Genomic DNA, 17,289 nt, shown 5'->3' with positions numbered 1-17,289 from the left:
TGTGAAAATATGGTTAGTGGTTCAAAGGCAACAGGCAAGAGGCTTTTGCAGACCATAACATACATAAGTATTTTTTCCACCTGTGTTTAGGGAAACTGGCTCTTGTTGGGCAGGGAGGGGATAGCAATTTAGTAGATTCAACTATAGACAGGATGAAGAGAAGAAAATACTGGAAAACTCACCACTAAATTTCCTATCACCATGACCAGCAGAAAGACAAGAAGGCACAGTGGTGGTTCAGCAACCACCATGCAGTCCCACATGGTCTCAATCCATTCTCCACATAGAATTCGGAAAACAACGAGGAATGAGTGGAAAAAGTCCATCATGTGCCAGCGTGGCTTGCCATATTTGTTTATTTTATGGCTGTTCTCCAGATAGCTTCTCCCAAAAAGTTGCACCCCTACTATAGCAAAAATGAAAACGATGATTGCCAGGACGAGGGTCAGATTACTCAGTGCTCCCAGGGAGTTACCAATTATTTTAATTAGAGTGTTTAAGGTTGGCCAGGACTTTGCCAGTTTGAAGACCCTCAGCTGCGTAGCAACATAAAACATAGTGTTAGACATCAGTAGAGGTAACCCATCTTTGCACCATTCAAATCCTGCAAAAAACACTTTAGATATTCTGAACTATTCCAGCATGCAATATTTGCAGCACTGTGACACTAAAACTTTTTAAAAAGTATTCATAGGTTTGTCTTGTTGGCTTTCTTTAATTGAGAAACATTGCAAACATAAACTAACCACCTCGTAAAGGACCAGTTTAACCAGAGTCCCTGATTAGTCTTTGGCCCGCACAGGTAGGTATCCATAAAATGCACCTGATGTAGATTATGGTGCCTAACTTGGGTGTATCACAAAGGACCAAAGCTGAGAGACCAACTACTGTATTATTATAAAAGGACCCTATATTTTGGTACAGCAACATAAATCAGTCCATGGTATATTATATGAATTCCTTATCCTTTCATATCTATTTTTAAGTATAGGTGTTTTTCTGTATTTGTACTCTTGACACTTTTTTCCTAAGTTTCCTGTGCTGGTTTTTATATTTTTGATACAAGTTTTGTAACATGACTACTCTGGAATATTTTTTCCTCTGCATATTTCTTGGAATGTTCGACAGAAATATGTCATTTAAGCTCTGGCTTTAATATCACAAGTAGTTTAAGAGTGTGCTTCTTATTCCTACAGCCAAGAGGAAGAAAAAATATTAAAAGTAATAATATATTTCCTGCACCCTAACAGCAGAAAACAGAAGCATTCTCTGCTATATTCACAACGTAAAGTTTTATGCAACTGATTAAGTGTGAAGCTTACCAGTCTGAAGGATCTTAAAACTGACAGGGTTCCTCCTTTTCGCCTTTCTTTCTTGCTTCTTTGTTTGGGTAAACTCAGTTCAATTAAACTCAAAGTGACAATTATACTGTCAAAAATATTCCAGGGCTGTTGAAAGTAGTAATAGGGATCTAAAGCAATGATTTTTAAAATCATTTCTGCAGTGAAGATTCCTGTAAAAACCTGTGGCAAAGAAACAGTAGCATCAGCCTAAAACGTAGCCATGAATTTATCTTACTCTTAGATCACGTTTCTACAAGTAGCATTCATGGACAGGTCAACAAGACACATTTTTATGGACTTCTAATACACTTTCAATTAAAACGGGAGGATTGATTTCTTCCTTCTCAGGAGTGTGTTAGAAGTATATTGATAAAATCTGGGTATTGTATATATTAGATATTCAGAGTTTATAAATGCAGAGTTTGCTAATCTTTAATTTTTACAGTTACTCTCTCTGTCTCAAGTGACCCATCAATCAACCCTTGGTGTAAAATGTCACATAGCTGAGAGTTTGCTTACCAAGTTGCCTACATTTAGCATTGATTTAAAATTATCTGACATATTATTGTGCTCCAGTGCCATGAACAAAGTGTTCATCACAATGCAAACAGTGATGGTGAGATCGATAAAGGGATCCTTTATGAAAGCAGCCACTTTTGTCTTGATTCTCACCCAAAGTGGGCAGCAGTCCCAAATTAGATACTTTAAAGCAAAATTATTCAGGCAGGGTGGGCATCTCCGCCGAGATTCTTCAAGTTCTAAATGCAAAAGAAAACCCCACTATAATTAGTTATAACTGAACAAGATGGTGAAATTACTACTTCAAGTATTCAAAAAACCAGAGAAGAAAAAGGAAACCTCACATCTCACACGAGCCCCCAAACTTCCCTCCACTTCCTACCATTCATGTAGTCCCTACATCAGCTAATAAACATGAAGATAAAATTCAGAGAAAATTTGATTCAAAATGCATTAATGTAAATATACTTTGTAAGACTTTTGACCAGGTTTTATTTGGCTTAAACCTGTATTACAATCATCTGACTAAATTCACATATATGATGCAGGGGCCAAACCACAGTCTGCAGGTCAATATAGCATGCAGAGGCACTTTTCATGTTATCCTTCCATAGATGCCTAGGACAGTGGTTGTATCACAGCCATCATCTTTTTGTCTCCTCTCTCAACAGAGTCTATAGCAGCCACAGGAATTCTGATAATAGCTGAGGCAAATGCAAACTACAGTGCCTAAAATTTGACCTTAGGCTACTTCTACTGGAAAGGTCATGTCTATAGTTTCTCGGTTGATACAAATTGCCACACTTAGCCATTTTCTGTAATTAAAATATGGGACAGAAGCTGTTCTGGCTTTATCAATTTTGGTCAAATATAACCCTCATAGCCTTGAGGAGTCCTTCAAAATACTTTTGACTCTGCTGAAGTCCCATGCAAATTCATTGACAAACTGGAGCTTCAAGATAAATACAAGCACAGTAGGTATTAGTAATAACCTGGTGTTCAGAGATCTGAACATTTTTTAGACATCAGATGAGCTGGATCTGAGTCATATCTTTTTCTTAGATGGACCTGTCCTTGCTTCTTCCCACTGTTTAGTTTTCACTTTTTCCCCTCCAGGCTCAAGTCTCAGATCCCACCCTACAGTGCTTATTCTAGTGTGACCATCTTGACCCAATCTCACTCCTGGACTAGCATTTGTCCTCTGATTTTCTAGATCAAGTGGTTTCCTCTTTATGTATACAGTGTGTATCCAGCAGAACTGGTGTTCAGATCCTATCAAAGACCTATCAGATACCTGTTGTTAAGTTAATCCACAGCCACACAGAGATACAAGTTTTGTTCCATCCCATTTCACAACTGAAAGTGTGCAACAAAACCCTGATCACCACAAAGCAAGGCTCCACTGGATGCATTGCAACTGTGATTGTCCCAAGAACAAAAAAAAACCTAAAAATTTTATAAAAGGGACATCCCTGCCACAACAGATCCAACATTCACCCCACCACTGCTAAATCCCGTACTTGTGGTCTAAGAACTGGTGATAGAGCTCCTCAACAGGGACAAAACAAAACAAGATTGACTTTCTCATCCTGAACAACTTGGGCTGAAATTTTTCAGTAAGATCTGCAAAAAAAACTATCAAAGTGATAAAACATCCTAAAATAAATCATATGTAATGTTAAAGGAATAAAATAGGGGGGTTAATTATTGAAAATCTAGGAACTGCCACAACTGATTTTGCTTGCATAATCTTATTATTGGATTCTGCATGCCTATGGCTCTGCGAGTGGCATATCATAAATCACAGGGTCAGGGGGAGGAAACAGTACCTCAATCCTGCACCTCAGATGCTAGAGAAACTCTTTCCACCCACTCTCCCTCCAATCCCCTTCACTGTCTGTCGTACAAAACAAGATCTTACAATAGGCAAAGAATGTATTCCACTACACGACTGTGTGATAATGCTTTTTTTTCCTTTTTTACAAAAGAGCCATATTAACCATGAAACTCCTAACTACACACCTACAAATCTCTGTTAACCTTTAAGAAATGTATTGACATTTTGGTCTTTCATGCTAGCATTACCTTAGGATTGAAATAAGCATAATGAGGAACCACTTACCCTCCAAGACACTGGTAATTATGCTAACTGCACTTGCTGCCCTTTGTCTCTGAAGTGCCTCGTTAAAGTACTCCACTGACAGATGAGGAGGCAAATGCATCATGCTGCTCTCATCATTTACAGCTGGCTGCTTAAAGAAGTAAACATGATTAGGGAGATACTACTGGAATAAAATTAAGTAGGGTGTGATGATGGGTAACTATGGAAGTTAATAGAAGCAATGACACACAGCCAAATAAATGCACCTTTTTGCAAGACGTAATAGTTGTTAAGGATGAAAGTCTTACTTTTCAGTAGTAACGCTAGAGTAAATAGATCCTGCAAGCATGTAATAGCAACAGGGCAAACACAAACACTGGAAATAAGTCCATGAGGGGAAATAGCCCTTGGAAATATTCCAGTGTTTAATGAACAAGGAGACAGATGAGAGATAAACTGGTAGAAAAGCATCTCTACCCACCTGGGGAATTTACAAAGTTTCTGCATAATGTTAAAGGTTCTATGAAGGAGAAAGAAATCACAGGTACAGCTCAAAACACTCCCCCTGGGCAGGGTATGGGATAAAAAAACTCACTGGTGATTTGTAAGTCTAGTACTGGGAACCTTCAAAACTATGTTAACATAAATTGTGAATAGCAGAAGAATAAGGTTTATAACAGAAATGCTGAAGTCTGGTTTTCAAGAACTTTCTACATCAGTATACTTTATTCCATATCACAGTTTGCTATCACACTGAAACTCTTAAGAAAAAACTGGCACTTACAGAGAAACCATATTATAAAGTATTTATTGAAAATAATATATTTTCCTTACCGGTTCCCCCTTTCCTGGGTCTTCCATTACCGGTGGAAGCATTACTCCTTCGGAAGACACTGGATCTAGGCTGTGCACCTTGCTGCCTCCTCCTCCCATCATTGAAATCACACCATTGCAGTCATCCATGTTAGCCCACTTGCTGCTGTGCACGCAATTTGGCGTAGCAGGGTGAGAGCTTTGGCTTATTTGACTTTGCACACTGGATCGTCTTCCCATCTGTGTGACTGACAGCGACCGACACTGGATTTTGTGTTCCCCAGCACTGCGGTTTTCCTCATCACTGAAATCTGTTCTGGAATCAACTTCTAAAGCAGGTATTTGGAAATTAAACACGCTGCCATGGCTAAGCCTGCGTTTTGCCTGATGTGCATTGGGACCGTACACCAGTCCAAGGAAAGACTAAAAGACAAGGAAAAGCAATATAGAGAGAACAGCATAATATCACAGAGAAAATTCGGGGAAGCAATAAATGTTTAGAGTTTCATAGCAGTTCCTATCAACCACTGCAAGTCCAAAATTCTTATTTGATTCAGATTTTTTCATGGAGGTTTATGCTTAGATTTTAAACATCAGATAATAAAATCCTATCAGCAGTAGCAGCTATTTTTGTGATAAACTTTACTATTTATGTTTTAAGTGAGAAATTTTAAATGATGGCACGGAAGTTAAATTCTGATAGTCATTCACCATTTTTGTTTCCCAGTGGTATAGAAAATGTATTTTAACTGTTATTATAACTTCCTTTCTGTCCTTCATTTATAGTATTTCCTTCTTTTTCAAATTAATTCTTACATTGAATTCTTCCTTATTTATTTTAAAGATTTAAGAGTGATTTTTGTAAGATTTTGTAATGGGATTTGGTTTGTGCTTTCAAGCAATTTATTTTAGTAATGAAATTGGAAAAGCTGTGAGGATCTCAGATTCAGACAATAGATTACCAACTTGCGTTGACTATCCGTGGACTGTGACTTGGGGAATTGTTCTTCATTTTCTTCTATCCCCAAGGACTGATTTCTCTTTTTCCTATTGCTTCTTTCTTTGATTTCTTTGGGAGACAGAGAAGAGGCTTCAAAGGAGCTAATTGACAGGACATCAATTCCTTTAATAGCCAGTGACTGAAATTAAAACAAAAACATGGGTGATGTTTTTGCTGGGTACTTTTAATATAAACAGAAAGAAAACACTTCTGTGCTCTTTATTATTTCCTTTTAACAATTTGTGTTTCACAAAAACTAGTTAAAAATCTTCCATTTTTAAAATCTCCATAAAAAGAAAGAGGAGAGAATTTCCCCAACATATGGAGCACTGAACAATATGCTATTTGCAGTATGTTACATGATCATGTGTATTGAACCTGCCAGGGACAAAATAATCACATTATAGTTCTTATTCTTCCACATGGCAGATTTGCTTACAACAAAAATTACTCCATTTGAAAATGATGTTGTAGAATATATGCTTTTCCCCAAATTAATGCTCAAAGAGTATTAAAATTCTGTCTCTTCACTGGGGATCCTTGGGATTGTATTTACACTATGGCTGACTTTCATTCCTATGCTGAATTTACGACAAAGTTGTCAAAACACAGAAGTTTTTGTTCTAGAAGCTTCTAAGCCATTGAAGTTACCAAGACACTTTCATTCAACTATGACAGGTTTTGGCTCAGATGCTAATGGAGTTAGCAGAATTACTGTGTATTTCTCTGCTCAGCAGCCCACAGTGACAGAATTGAATAAAAAGTAAAAACAAGTACATTTTCTTTTGGAAGCTGCTAGTTAATTTTATAGTATAATTTTATACTTTATACAGATTTTAAAATACTATTTTTTTACAGTTACAGCAGCCTTTAATACTCATTATCCACAATAAAAGTTACTGTTTCACAGGAAAAATACACAGCTGAACATGGAATTACTCCTGTAACTCTAGGAATCACTACTTTAAGTAAGTTATCACTTGCTCCTGCTCCCATGAGTGATTGCTTTATACAGCTGTACACAAGGAGTTATGCTTTCCCTTATGTGATTGATGCCAGGACACTGAGACAAATGCTTGCAAGGGAATAATTTACATACCTCCTGCTGCTTCTGTAATAATTCCATGGCTTCACGAAATTTCCTTTCCTTTGCCTCCGTTTCAGCAATGGTGGCCTTATTCTGCTCTTCATATGCCATCGTTACTACAGCCAGAATCAAGTTGACTAGATAAAATGAGCCCAGAAAGATGACCAGCATGAAGAAGAGTATATACACCTTCCCAGCAGCTCTGAGGGTCTGTAAGCAACACATCCCAGAGATAAAAGCTACCATAAAAAATAACAAAAAGTCTTTCAATGTGTCCCTGAAGTTCTTCTGAATCACTCAGCTTCCTAGACATAATGGTTTAGGAGACTTGAATGGAAATAATGCCTTCCTTGGTCCTTCTTCTCCCTCTTTCTCCCTCTTCCTGTACCATCGCCTATGAATAACTGATCATATACCCCATAAGGACTACTAGGGAGGCATTGCTATATTTTTGAAGGACAATACAAGACACTTTTGGTACTTTTTAAGTCCCTAAACAAGCAGGGTGATAGGTCTATTGCTGGGAAGCACTCCAGCATCCCTTTTCTAGGAGGCACAGCTCGTGGAAAGGGAAAAGGGAGGACGTGGGTTTGATGACTTGCAGCTATTGCTTTTCTCTGAGGTTTCTTGCTCTTTCTACACATTTTCTGCTTTGGCTCTTGCTCGTCCTGGAAAACCAGTTCTAAATTATGCACAAAGCTGGTACCTGCTGGTACAGACGCTCCCAGTAGTCCTGGGTCATCAGGCGGAACAAAGAAAGAAAAGCCCAGCCAAAGGAATCAAAACTAGTGAAACCGTAATCAGGATTTGGCCCAATTTTCAAGCATATATAGTCTGGAGGACAGACCCTAGAAGTAAAAATAAAAACGGGAGCTCTTTTAAGCATGCAGATTCCAAGGAGAACTTCAGCTTATGTGAGAGTTCTGATGATTATTCAGCTCTGCATTTCATTAGATTGCAAACCCATTGTCTACTCCAGGTAGTATTGTCTGGAAAGTGGGATGGAAAAAGCAACACCTGTAACCCAGCAGCAGAGGAAGAGAGGCTGGAGTAGACCACCAGCCCAGGACAACTTTCTCATACCCTGCCCTTCACAGCAAAGTAGACACATTCCCTCCTTCCCCAAACCTGCCCTCCAAAGTCCACGTTTTGTTTTTCCAGTTTAACACTCATGACCATTCACAGAGAGGAGCATGTCTGTCCTGTGCTATATATGAGATCTTTCATGTTTTCAGTTCTCTTGTACATCCATGGGGAAGAGAAAGAAAATGCTCCTGGAAAGGCTCAAAGGAATTTAGAAGAAGTAATAATGTAGAATAAATAAAAATTTAGAATAAATAAATAATTCAGAATAAGCCAACTGCAGGCTCATACTTCATTCCTTATGAGTTATCTGACTGTTTATTAAATTGTCGTCTGTGCTCATGTTGCTGCATTTAAGGAAACCTTGGAATTTCTGCTTATGCCTCATATGACTGAGCAAGTATAGAAGCACTAAGGCAGACAAAACTTCCAAAGAAGAAATATTAAGTGTACTTACCCAGCACCAGGGCCACATAGCAAAATATCTGAGGTGCCCTCTTTCTTAGCAAAGTATGCTATAAAAAAAAGGGGGGAAAAGTTAAAAAGAAATCACTTTTTAGCCTGAATCTTCTATCCTTTAATGTGAGTAGTGACAAGTAATCAGTGACCTCTAAGTGTATTACGCACACACATGAACAGGTTTCCCACACTCACAGTGACTGCACCAGATTGCAAGATGTCCTCATTTATAAACACGTGTATGCACATATTTCAGAGTGCAGGCAGTCCTTAAAACAGAATGTAAAAAAATTATCACTTTGGCTACATCTGCATAAAGGAACCGAAGAATTGGAGGGCACAGGCACAAGCACAGTCCCAGGTTTGGTAATAGCACAAACTCTTTTGGGTTAGTAGCAATTAGCCCTCTTCCAGGGCAGTGTACAAACATAATATGGGATAGCATAGACCACTTCTAATAAGCAATAAAAAATCAAAGCTCTGTTCTGAGAAGGAAGAACATGGATACACACCATGTCATGGCACTGCTCAGCTGAGCCAAACTGCAGGTCCTAACCCTGCTTAGCTGAGAAATAGAGATTTCTTCATTAGGATGCTCTAGTAGTCTTTTTGACCTCTTCCCCTACTTCTCTTAGCATCAGTTACCCCGCTGCCTGAGGTAGTACTGGACTGAAAGTAATAGCTTTAGTGTTATTAGCTCTTTAGCCCCATTAAGGTGTGGGGTTATTATCCCAGATGCAAGGGAGGTCTCATGTCTTCCTGGTGTTTCGCAAACCTCAGCTGTGCTCACCAGGTAAGTTGGCATGATTCAGAGCCAAGAGTAATCTTCAGCATCAGCTGTACCATACCATGAGAATACACCATAAAGAAATGAGTCATTATCTCAGCTACTTTCCTCCCAAATTTTGTTCAGTTTTGTTCCTGCCAACTGACAAAAAAGGTGTTTTAAGAAGATTCAGTGATTGAGCTTCAGAGAATCATAAGAACATGTAGTTCTCCAGGTAGGAGATGGGAACTTCCCACAAAATCAAGATCAAAGCAGCCCATTAAAAAAAAAAAAAAAACAAAACAAAAAATTTTATTCAAAACTGGGCTTATAGGGCTGTAAAGTCCTAAATCCTGTGGGAAAGTCACCTAGCTTTCATTAAAACTATCTGGGCTCTCCTATTCTTTTTACCATCATTGCAAATCACCCTGAATACAAGATGCATTTTGTTTCCTGTTTCTTCAACTAAATGCTAAAGAAACTTAGCATTTTTTGCCAAATTTTGTCACACACGTGGTCTCCTTTTTGCTATTCCAGCCACCACCTGGTTTCTTTTGAAGTTTGCTTTCAATTATGATTTTTACAACATTCTGTATATGTAAATGACTTTGTTCTTCGGTACACTTTTTGGTAGAAACAAGAGTTTCTTGCAAAAGGTTTTTCCTCAGAAATCTTTCATACAAAGTCTCTCCCTCTGGACTACGAAGTTATTAAAGAAATCCTGTCTGAACAAATCTTTCACACAGATTGAGTACAAACAGCAATCCTGTGTGGCTTTTTTATGTATTTCAGCATTTCCCCTGCGATAATGCTTCTCTCCTTGCATAACTACTGCTATGTCTGAACTTGCTGGTAGAGATTTTCCTCAGTGATGAAGGTTTCTTCATATTTTTGTCATAGACATTGTTTAATTTGTATTTTTTTCATGTATATTGAAGCTTTTCCTTTAGCACAAGGATTTTTCTTACTGAATTGCACCTTATAGTTGCTGTTCCTCTGAGTATGGTTTGGCGCATTTTCAGTTCTCTGCTCTATGCTTCCATCACCAGCCTTAGTTGTATACATGAAAGATGTATATTGTAGATATATAAGACATAAAAAGAAAATACATAGGATGTAAAGAAGAATGTAACTTTGACTTTTAAGAAAATTCCTCTGTTTCAAACTGAGAACTAATTCACTAGGCAGCAAAATGAAGATGTGCAGGCTCTTCAGCATGTAGCAGAAGGTGAACTTTGGGGAATTACAGCAGAGAGTGAGCTAATGCATTTTTCAGTTATTGCCATATCGTTCTGGGAAACAGAGCTGGACATTACTGGAAAATTTGGGAGTGCTATTTCTTACAATGAAGGGAAAGGATGCACTCCTGGATGCCTGCAAACTGCTCTGGCAATTTGAAGACCATAATCAGGTGGTTACTCACCAAAATATCAGCTATCAAAACATCAATATAATTTACAACAGTGGTTATACATGGATTCATAAGTGTCTCTATCATAATCTAAAAAAGAATTAAGGATGAAAAGTTACCTGTATCATTAGCAAACATCTCATAGGATTCCCATGTTTTGTTAAGGACATAAGGTATTTTACTGAACTCTGTAGAGTTCCTGATACACTTTTGTCTCAGATTGCCCTTAAAAAGCTGGAGGCCAATGAGAGCAAAGACACTCAGGCAGAAAACAGTCAGGATCATCACATTGGCAAGTTTCTTAACAGACTGAATAAGTGCCCCCACAATGATCTTGAGTCCTAGGAAGACAATAAATGAAGAAAAATCGGCATGAAAAACTGAGATTCTTACATCATGCTCGATTAGAGATAAAACAGCATATAACAATCAAAGTAACAAAATTACTGGAGAATATATGGCAAATATATTTGCGATGCAAGTGTAGTTTAGATGACAGATTAATATTAAATGCTTTTTTTTTCCCTCATTTGATTGACCATAAAATTTCCATGTGTGCCTTTAATCCCTATAAAATATTTAGGTATGGGTGAGGAACCCAAAGCAGTCCAGTTTTTCTTATCCAGACTGATTAATATGCATAATTCAAAAGAAATCTAAAAAAGGAAATTTCTAACACTGGTAATCTGTGAAGAAACTGGAAACACTGGAAACAAGAATGAATATGATCAAAAGGATCTGAAAGAAAAGACAGAGAAAACCCACTGGTTCTTAATTTGTATTTCATCATGAAAAAGAATCTAATGGCTTTATAACTAAGGGAAAAGTGCAAAGGAAACGGTTTTCTCAGGGTTGATGTAATACGGTTAACAGTAAAGGCTGTTCAAAGGAAAAAAAATAATTAAAAAAAAAAAAGGAAAGGCAATCCCAACATTTTGATCGGAGCAAAGAATCAGTTGTGAGTAGCAGCAAATATTCAGCAAACAGAGTTTCTTACCTGGAACTACTGAAATGGTTTTTAAAGCTCTCAGAACCCTGAAAGTCCGAAGAACTGACACACTCCCCAGGTTACTAAATGCTCCCACATACCTGTAAAGTCAGGACATTATATGTCAAGTAGCTGAAGTCGAGTAAACCAGGCAATTATTTTACAGTGGTCATTCTGAACTGTCAATCCTTCTGAGCATATTTTAAGCATTAATAAACTACGTATCTAGGATTTGTCTGAAGACCTATAAAATAGAAATCCATTTCTTGATTATTAGAGTTTCCTTATGAGGTAGCTCTTGGCTTGTGCACAACTCCTTTTGTGTCAGAATCTTAACTATCATGCATTTGAAATATAAACAAAGATAACCCTTAAAATAGTTCATTTCAGGTGGAAACACTGGCTGAATTGGTTTGATCTCCCATCTGTAGGAGCACCTAACCAGTACAAAAGCTTTCTAATTACCACAAACTGAAGCTCAAACTATGATTTATGGAGGCAAAAAGCAAAAATTTAATCCAGTATCGTGGTGTCTATGCATATTACTTTATTATCTAACTTACACTTCCATTCACAGGATTAGTATGTTTGTATTTGACAGCCTAGCTATTATATTTCTCTGATTGAAATGTAACCATTCCTGTACACTCACCACAGGGTATATCTTACTCTAAACAGTTCTACTCCCATCTTGAAAGACTAACGCATTGTTATACAGTGACTAATAAAACAAGGAGAAGAGTCAATGTCCTAGATAGTTTCAGATGCAATTAGGACCCACAGGTTTTTGTATTTCAGATAGTCTTTTGCACCATACTGATAAGACTTTTCAAACAGAACACTTCAAACAGGTAATCCATATTCTATATATTCCTACTTACGCCATGACAATAACACTGAAATCCAACCAGTTCCAGGGATCTCGAAGGAAAGTGAATTCATTTAGACAGAATCCTCTTGCCAATATTTTTATCAATGATTCAAAAGTGTAAATGCCAGTGAAAGTAAATCTAAGGAAAGGAGAAAAGTGCCAAAGGAAAACAGCAATATTAGCAATTAACAGAAGAGACAGTCAGACTATTGTCTAAACCAAAACCCAAGCCAATGCTGCAGAGAAGTGATGGAAAGGTGGCTGTTGGTTTGAATGTATTCTATCAGCATCTGATTACCATGGACTTTGAGACAGCAGCTGATGGCAATCTGTACATGGCTATTACTGTGAATGCCTGTAACATGTTTTTTTGACGTTCCGTAATTTTTTTTCAAACTCCTTCATGTGAATCCCCATAATTTACTCTTAGCTATTTGCTAAAATAAAAACTCTTGCTAACAAAACTCTTAGCTACTTGCTAAAATAAAGATCAAAACTTGCTGTCTTTCTCCGGTTTCTAGTGGCCAAGTGGATGTATGATATGTTGTGTATTATTTACTTTGGGCACACAGCATCCACTTCTGTGCAGAATGCTCAAAACACTTAGATAAATATAAGAGTACAGGATTTTCAATTTAAGATGGCAATTATTCTTATTAATGGAAAATTATCAGTAAAAGCTCTTCTGTACTTACTGAGTGCACTTCTCATTTCAGCAAGGCAGCAATCTCCCTACAGAATTCAAAAGGCATTCATTTGGTAGTCAGCAAATGCACTAAAGAAATTATTTGGATGTAGTGCTTCCCTTTTCATTTAGAAAGAAGTATTCTGAAATTATTATTGAAATGCATTTGAGCAGTAGTTTTGATGCCAACAGTGGCTGCAACTCTAATCTTTAATGCTTTCATAGGTAGTGAGATACCACAGCATCTTCTGGAGGTACATATATCAATTCCATGCTTGCAGAGGATTTGGCATTCCCAACTGTTTCAGTGTCATATAACATGAGATAGGAACAATTTCAGACCTGTTTTTAAAACTAAATATTTTGGAACCTTGTCCTTTGCATTAGGTGTTAGAATTATTATCTTCTAACATTTTTATGCCAAATAGAAAAAATGAGAGCTGAAATATAATTTTAAAAAAGTAAAAACATGTGATTATCCAGCTTAAGTGTTACTACAAAGGCGCGGGATTTATTGTGGATTAATATTGCAAGTGTTGGCAGTGCTGAAGATAAGAGCTTTACTTCCTAACAGTGTCCTGAAGGCCAGGAGCTTTTGGCAGAATGTTTTATTAGAGCAAAACTCAGTATTTCAATATTATTAACAAGATTCTTAAGAGAAAGCAGCTCTTTATGTGCTTCATCAACAATGGGAAATGTATCTGGATAAAGAGCAAATAATTAGTGAATAACTTCTGGAAATGGGATAACAAACTGGAGCAGTAGGGCAGACATGAAGCTAGTTCAACATTGGAACTTTGTCTACACTTAACTTTCTCCTACAACACCACAATTATCACAGATATTGAGTTTAAAGAGAAAAGTACTCCCTCAAAGAAAAACATATGTCTTAAGCAACTTTCCTTCTAAATCCCCCACCAACTATCTTGAGTGAAGGTGGCAAGATAAATCTCAATAATTCAATATAAGTACAGAATTAAAAGGCATACATACCCACAGACAGATACTTACTCAACGTACTTGTTCCATGAAGGAGACGGAGAAGCTTTAGAGGACTCAGTCAGAGCCATGAATACACAATTAGTTAAAATAGTGCACATGATAAACAAAGTGAATAATGTAAGTCATGGGAGTGAAGGCAAAGAATATGACATTGATTCAGAAACATAACTAAGTATTCTATCAGTCATAGGCATAATATCTGGTTCTGAGTTTAGGGCTCTCCATCCCCACAAAAAATCTTCTGGCTTTAGCTTCAAGCATTGTCAAATTGTCATAAACCCTGGAGCTGGACCACGAGTCTTGAAATGATAATATCAGCCAACTTGCTGCCTAGGGAAGGTCTCAAATGAGAGGCATCACTCCTCCAGGGATGTCTGTCAATGATACTATGGCAACTTTAGACCCACTGCAGCTAACTCAGCACCACAGAGTCAGGAGACGGCTGGAAACCTAAAATTCTCACAGGGATACAGCAACCTGCACTGTGCCTGATTCAGCCCCAAGCAACAGCCCTGGTCTCATTCCCCAGTGCCAAGCTGCAGCTATACACTAGTGATTCCTTGCTCCCTAAATTTGATGTATGAAGTGGGGTCTATATTACCTTTATGTTTCAAGAGCATTCCCTGCAACAGCACCCCTGGAAATTTTCACTTTCATATACCCAAGATAAATTTTTTCAATCCAATTTCTTAAAGCAACTAAATTTGCATAATTTTTCTTTTCTTAAACTGGCCAATGGTTAATCAGCTTTGGTACATGAGTTAAATTCCTACAGTTTGGGTAAATGGAAGATGAGAGAGTAGATAGGGATCTTGTTCATCTTCTCACTGAGAAAGGCTTTAGCATGAGGTACTTGTTAATGGGACATCAGGAAATCAACATCAGGGATCATTCTCAGAACACATACCTGTAGAAAAATCAGGCTTCCATACTCCCAGTACTCGCTATTTATTTCTGAGTAGCACAAAGGCAACAAGTCAATAATAGTTTCTAAGGTAATTCAGAATTAGAAATCATCTGGAGTGAGTAAAAGACTAAATTGATCCGATGCTCCGAAATACATAAGCACGGGATGGCATAGGGGTTTTTAATCAGGAAGAGGAAATGAAGCCAACAAAAGGATATGAATGCACTAAAATTTTAATTGCTGTTCTTCGAATTGGATGGAAAGGACTGAGGATCCACAAGGCACTTGTAGCAGTAAATCTGAAGATTGTTTTCTGCTTGTTTAGCACTATGAAGATCTTAAAAAAAAATATAAAGAAACATGAAGATTTCAGGAAGTTGAACATAGAGCATACTTTTGTGCCATATTCTGTTGCACCAGTGATGAGCAAGAGCTTGATTTTAACTTTAATGTTTGTTGACTGTTTCTGATACTTTGTGATATTTGCTATCCTTTCATCAAAGTGATGAAAGATTTAATACCCATTAACTGTGAAGCTGTAAAAAGAAATAACTCAGCAGGAGATGTTTTTATAAACCTTAGGACTTGCACAGAGTTGTGCACAGAACTAATCTTGCTTATGACTATTCTCTCAAACAGAACCTCCCATTGAGTCAAGATAAACAGAGGTGGAAGGAAGAACTGCAGACTTTAACATTACTGTTGTTGACAGTGATCCTCTAGCTGTAAGACTGTAGAAATTAGTTCAAAGTATTACCAAGCATAATTAAGCAACTAAGCAATAAGCATAATTTACAATGGATTAGTCCCCATTTTCTCTGTTCTTTATTGAAAATTTAATCCTTCAATATTTCATAACTAGAATATCGAGTTTGAATAAGTAGGTTTTAAGAATTCATCAGCAAATGTTTTAAAACGTTTTTAATATATAGGTGATCATTTATTGTACATGTAAGTGGAGCATAACCATTGAGATGGAAAGGAACATAGTTTCACATCATGACATTTAAGAAAATTTACTAAATTATCATAATTTCTTGTAGATTTGACTCAGCCCACCCTTTTCTTCCTTTATGCGCTTTATTTTTTCTGCTTCCATTCTGATTCAAATGTTAATCAAGTTCACACTATTTAATTCCTATGATTCAAAATTAAGCTTTTGTAAAGAAGATTACAGCATGTCATTCAGCTGTGCCAACAGCACGCATTATTATAATCTAGAAAGGGATGATAATTTTTCCAAAGGGATGTAAGCAAAACAGTTTAATAGATCATTCATATAAACCCTTCTTAGCAACACGGTAAGACAAACAAATCAAAGCATCGTGGTTGGCTCTAACCTTACGATCTTTGTAGTAAGGGTCAAGATCCTCCAATGGCTCCCCAATGAGCTCTGGAGGAGGATTTCCATAAAGAGCTGGTAACTTCTGGAAAGCTTTTAGGTCAAGTTGAGGACGTGGCTTCTCCTCAGGTTTCTGGTCTACAGTGTTTCTTCTACAACTCTTCTTAGCAGCAATCCTCTTTTTGATGGCAGCCAAAGATTCGGAAGTGAACTCACGGAAGTTGTTGGTACCAGGTAGTAAGAACTCGGCCATTTTTCATTCTTCTCTTCCTGTCACTAATTCTGTTCAAATAATAGAAACAAGTAGAAAGAAATTCAGATAACTCCAAAATAGGTAAGTTAAGAGAATTAAACAACTGGTTGCCCATGTGTGGCTAGTAACATAAATTTCTGAGCCATCAGCTTCTAAAAAGAAAAAAGAAATAAATGATCAATAGCTATTTCAGTGAGATGCCTGGGTTGTGGGCAGACCTCTGTAAACTTCAGAGTACCTTATTTAAGGTTCCTGTTTTCCTGAATGCTCTTGAGTTGTTGTTCAGAAAAAAAAAATAAGGTACTGATTTAACACAATATTTGGAAACAGGACAACAAATTCCAAACTGCAGCAACATTGAATATGTGGAAGGTGTGTCAGCAACAGAAGGACCAGGTATTAAATTAACTACTGCAGAGTAAACACTCAGGGCGATAACGCAACCTGGTGGTGTTAGCAGGAATGTGCTTCATTCAAACATCAGATTTAACTCATGATCTATAGAGTCAGTACTGACTGGCACAGTGGTCAGAAATGCTTGATCTGCTAAGTATCAAGCTTTAATTTTATGCCCATTTGTCAGAACAACAAAAGTGAGATTATACTAGAAAAATACTTTGCATTATTTAATGGAGAATTTTGGTCAGGTATCGGACAGT

At 37.3% G+C, this 17,289-nt stretch overlaps 1 protein-coding gene across 1 annotated transcript in view; it reads right to left on the bottom strand.

Moving 5' to 3' along the window:
* Window positions 1–16,630, bottom strand: part of LOC133280110 (sodium channel protein type 5 subunit alpha-like) — a 34,710-nt gene extending 18,080 nt beyond the window's left edge. The window contains exons 1-15 of the mRNA XM_061474509.1: window positions 16,376–16,630; window positions 15,254–15,372; window positions 14,138–14,245; window positions 12,452–12,580; window positions 11,580–11,671; window positions 10,702–10,923; window positions 8,404–8,461; window positions 7,570–7,711; window positions 6,876–7,073; window positions 5,739–5,915; window positions 4,798–5,199; window positions 3,985–4,114; window positions 1,863–2,101; window positions 1,323–1,523; window positions 183–536 (exon numbers count right to left, since the gene is read on the bottom strand). Coding sequence (XP_061330493.1) covers window positions 183–536; window positions 1,323–1,523; window positions 1,863–2,101; window positions 3,985–4,114; window positions 4,798–5,199; window positions 5,739–5,915; window positions 6,876–7,073; window positions 7,570–7,711; window positions 8,404–8,461; window positions 10,702–10,923; window positions 11,580–11,671; window positions 12,452–12,580; window positions 14,138–14,245; window positions 15,254–15,372; window positions 16,376–16,630 — 2,826 coding nt within the window. The remainder of the gene's footprint in view (window positions 1–182; window positions 537–1,322; window positions 1,524–1,862; window positions 2,102–3,984; window positions 4,115–4,797; window positions 5,200–5,738; window positions 5,916–6,875; window positions 7,074–7,569; window positions 7,712–8,403; window positions 8,462–10,701; window positions 10,924–11,579; window positions 11,672–12,451; window positions 12,581–14,137; window positions 14,246–15,253; window positions 15,373–16,375) is intronic.
* Window positions 16,631–17,289: the final 659 nt, after the last annotated feature.

The sequence above is a fragment of the Pezoporus flaviventris genome, unplaced genomic scaffold (assembly GCF_033815535.1).
Source record: "Pezoporus flaviventris isolate CSIRO_AGI_PZ_B2104156 unplaced genomic scaffold, CSIRO_AGI_Pfla_v1 ptg000079l, whole genome shotgun sequence".
NCBI classification, from domain to species: domain Eukaryota; kingdom Metazoa; phylum Chordata; class Aves; order Psittaciformes; family Psittacidae; genus Pezoporus; species Pezoporus flaviventris.
This window is presented reverse-complemented; position numbering and strand designations above follow the sequence as displayed.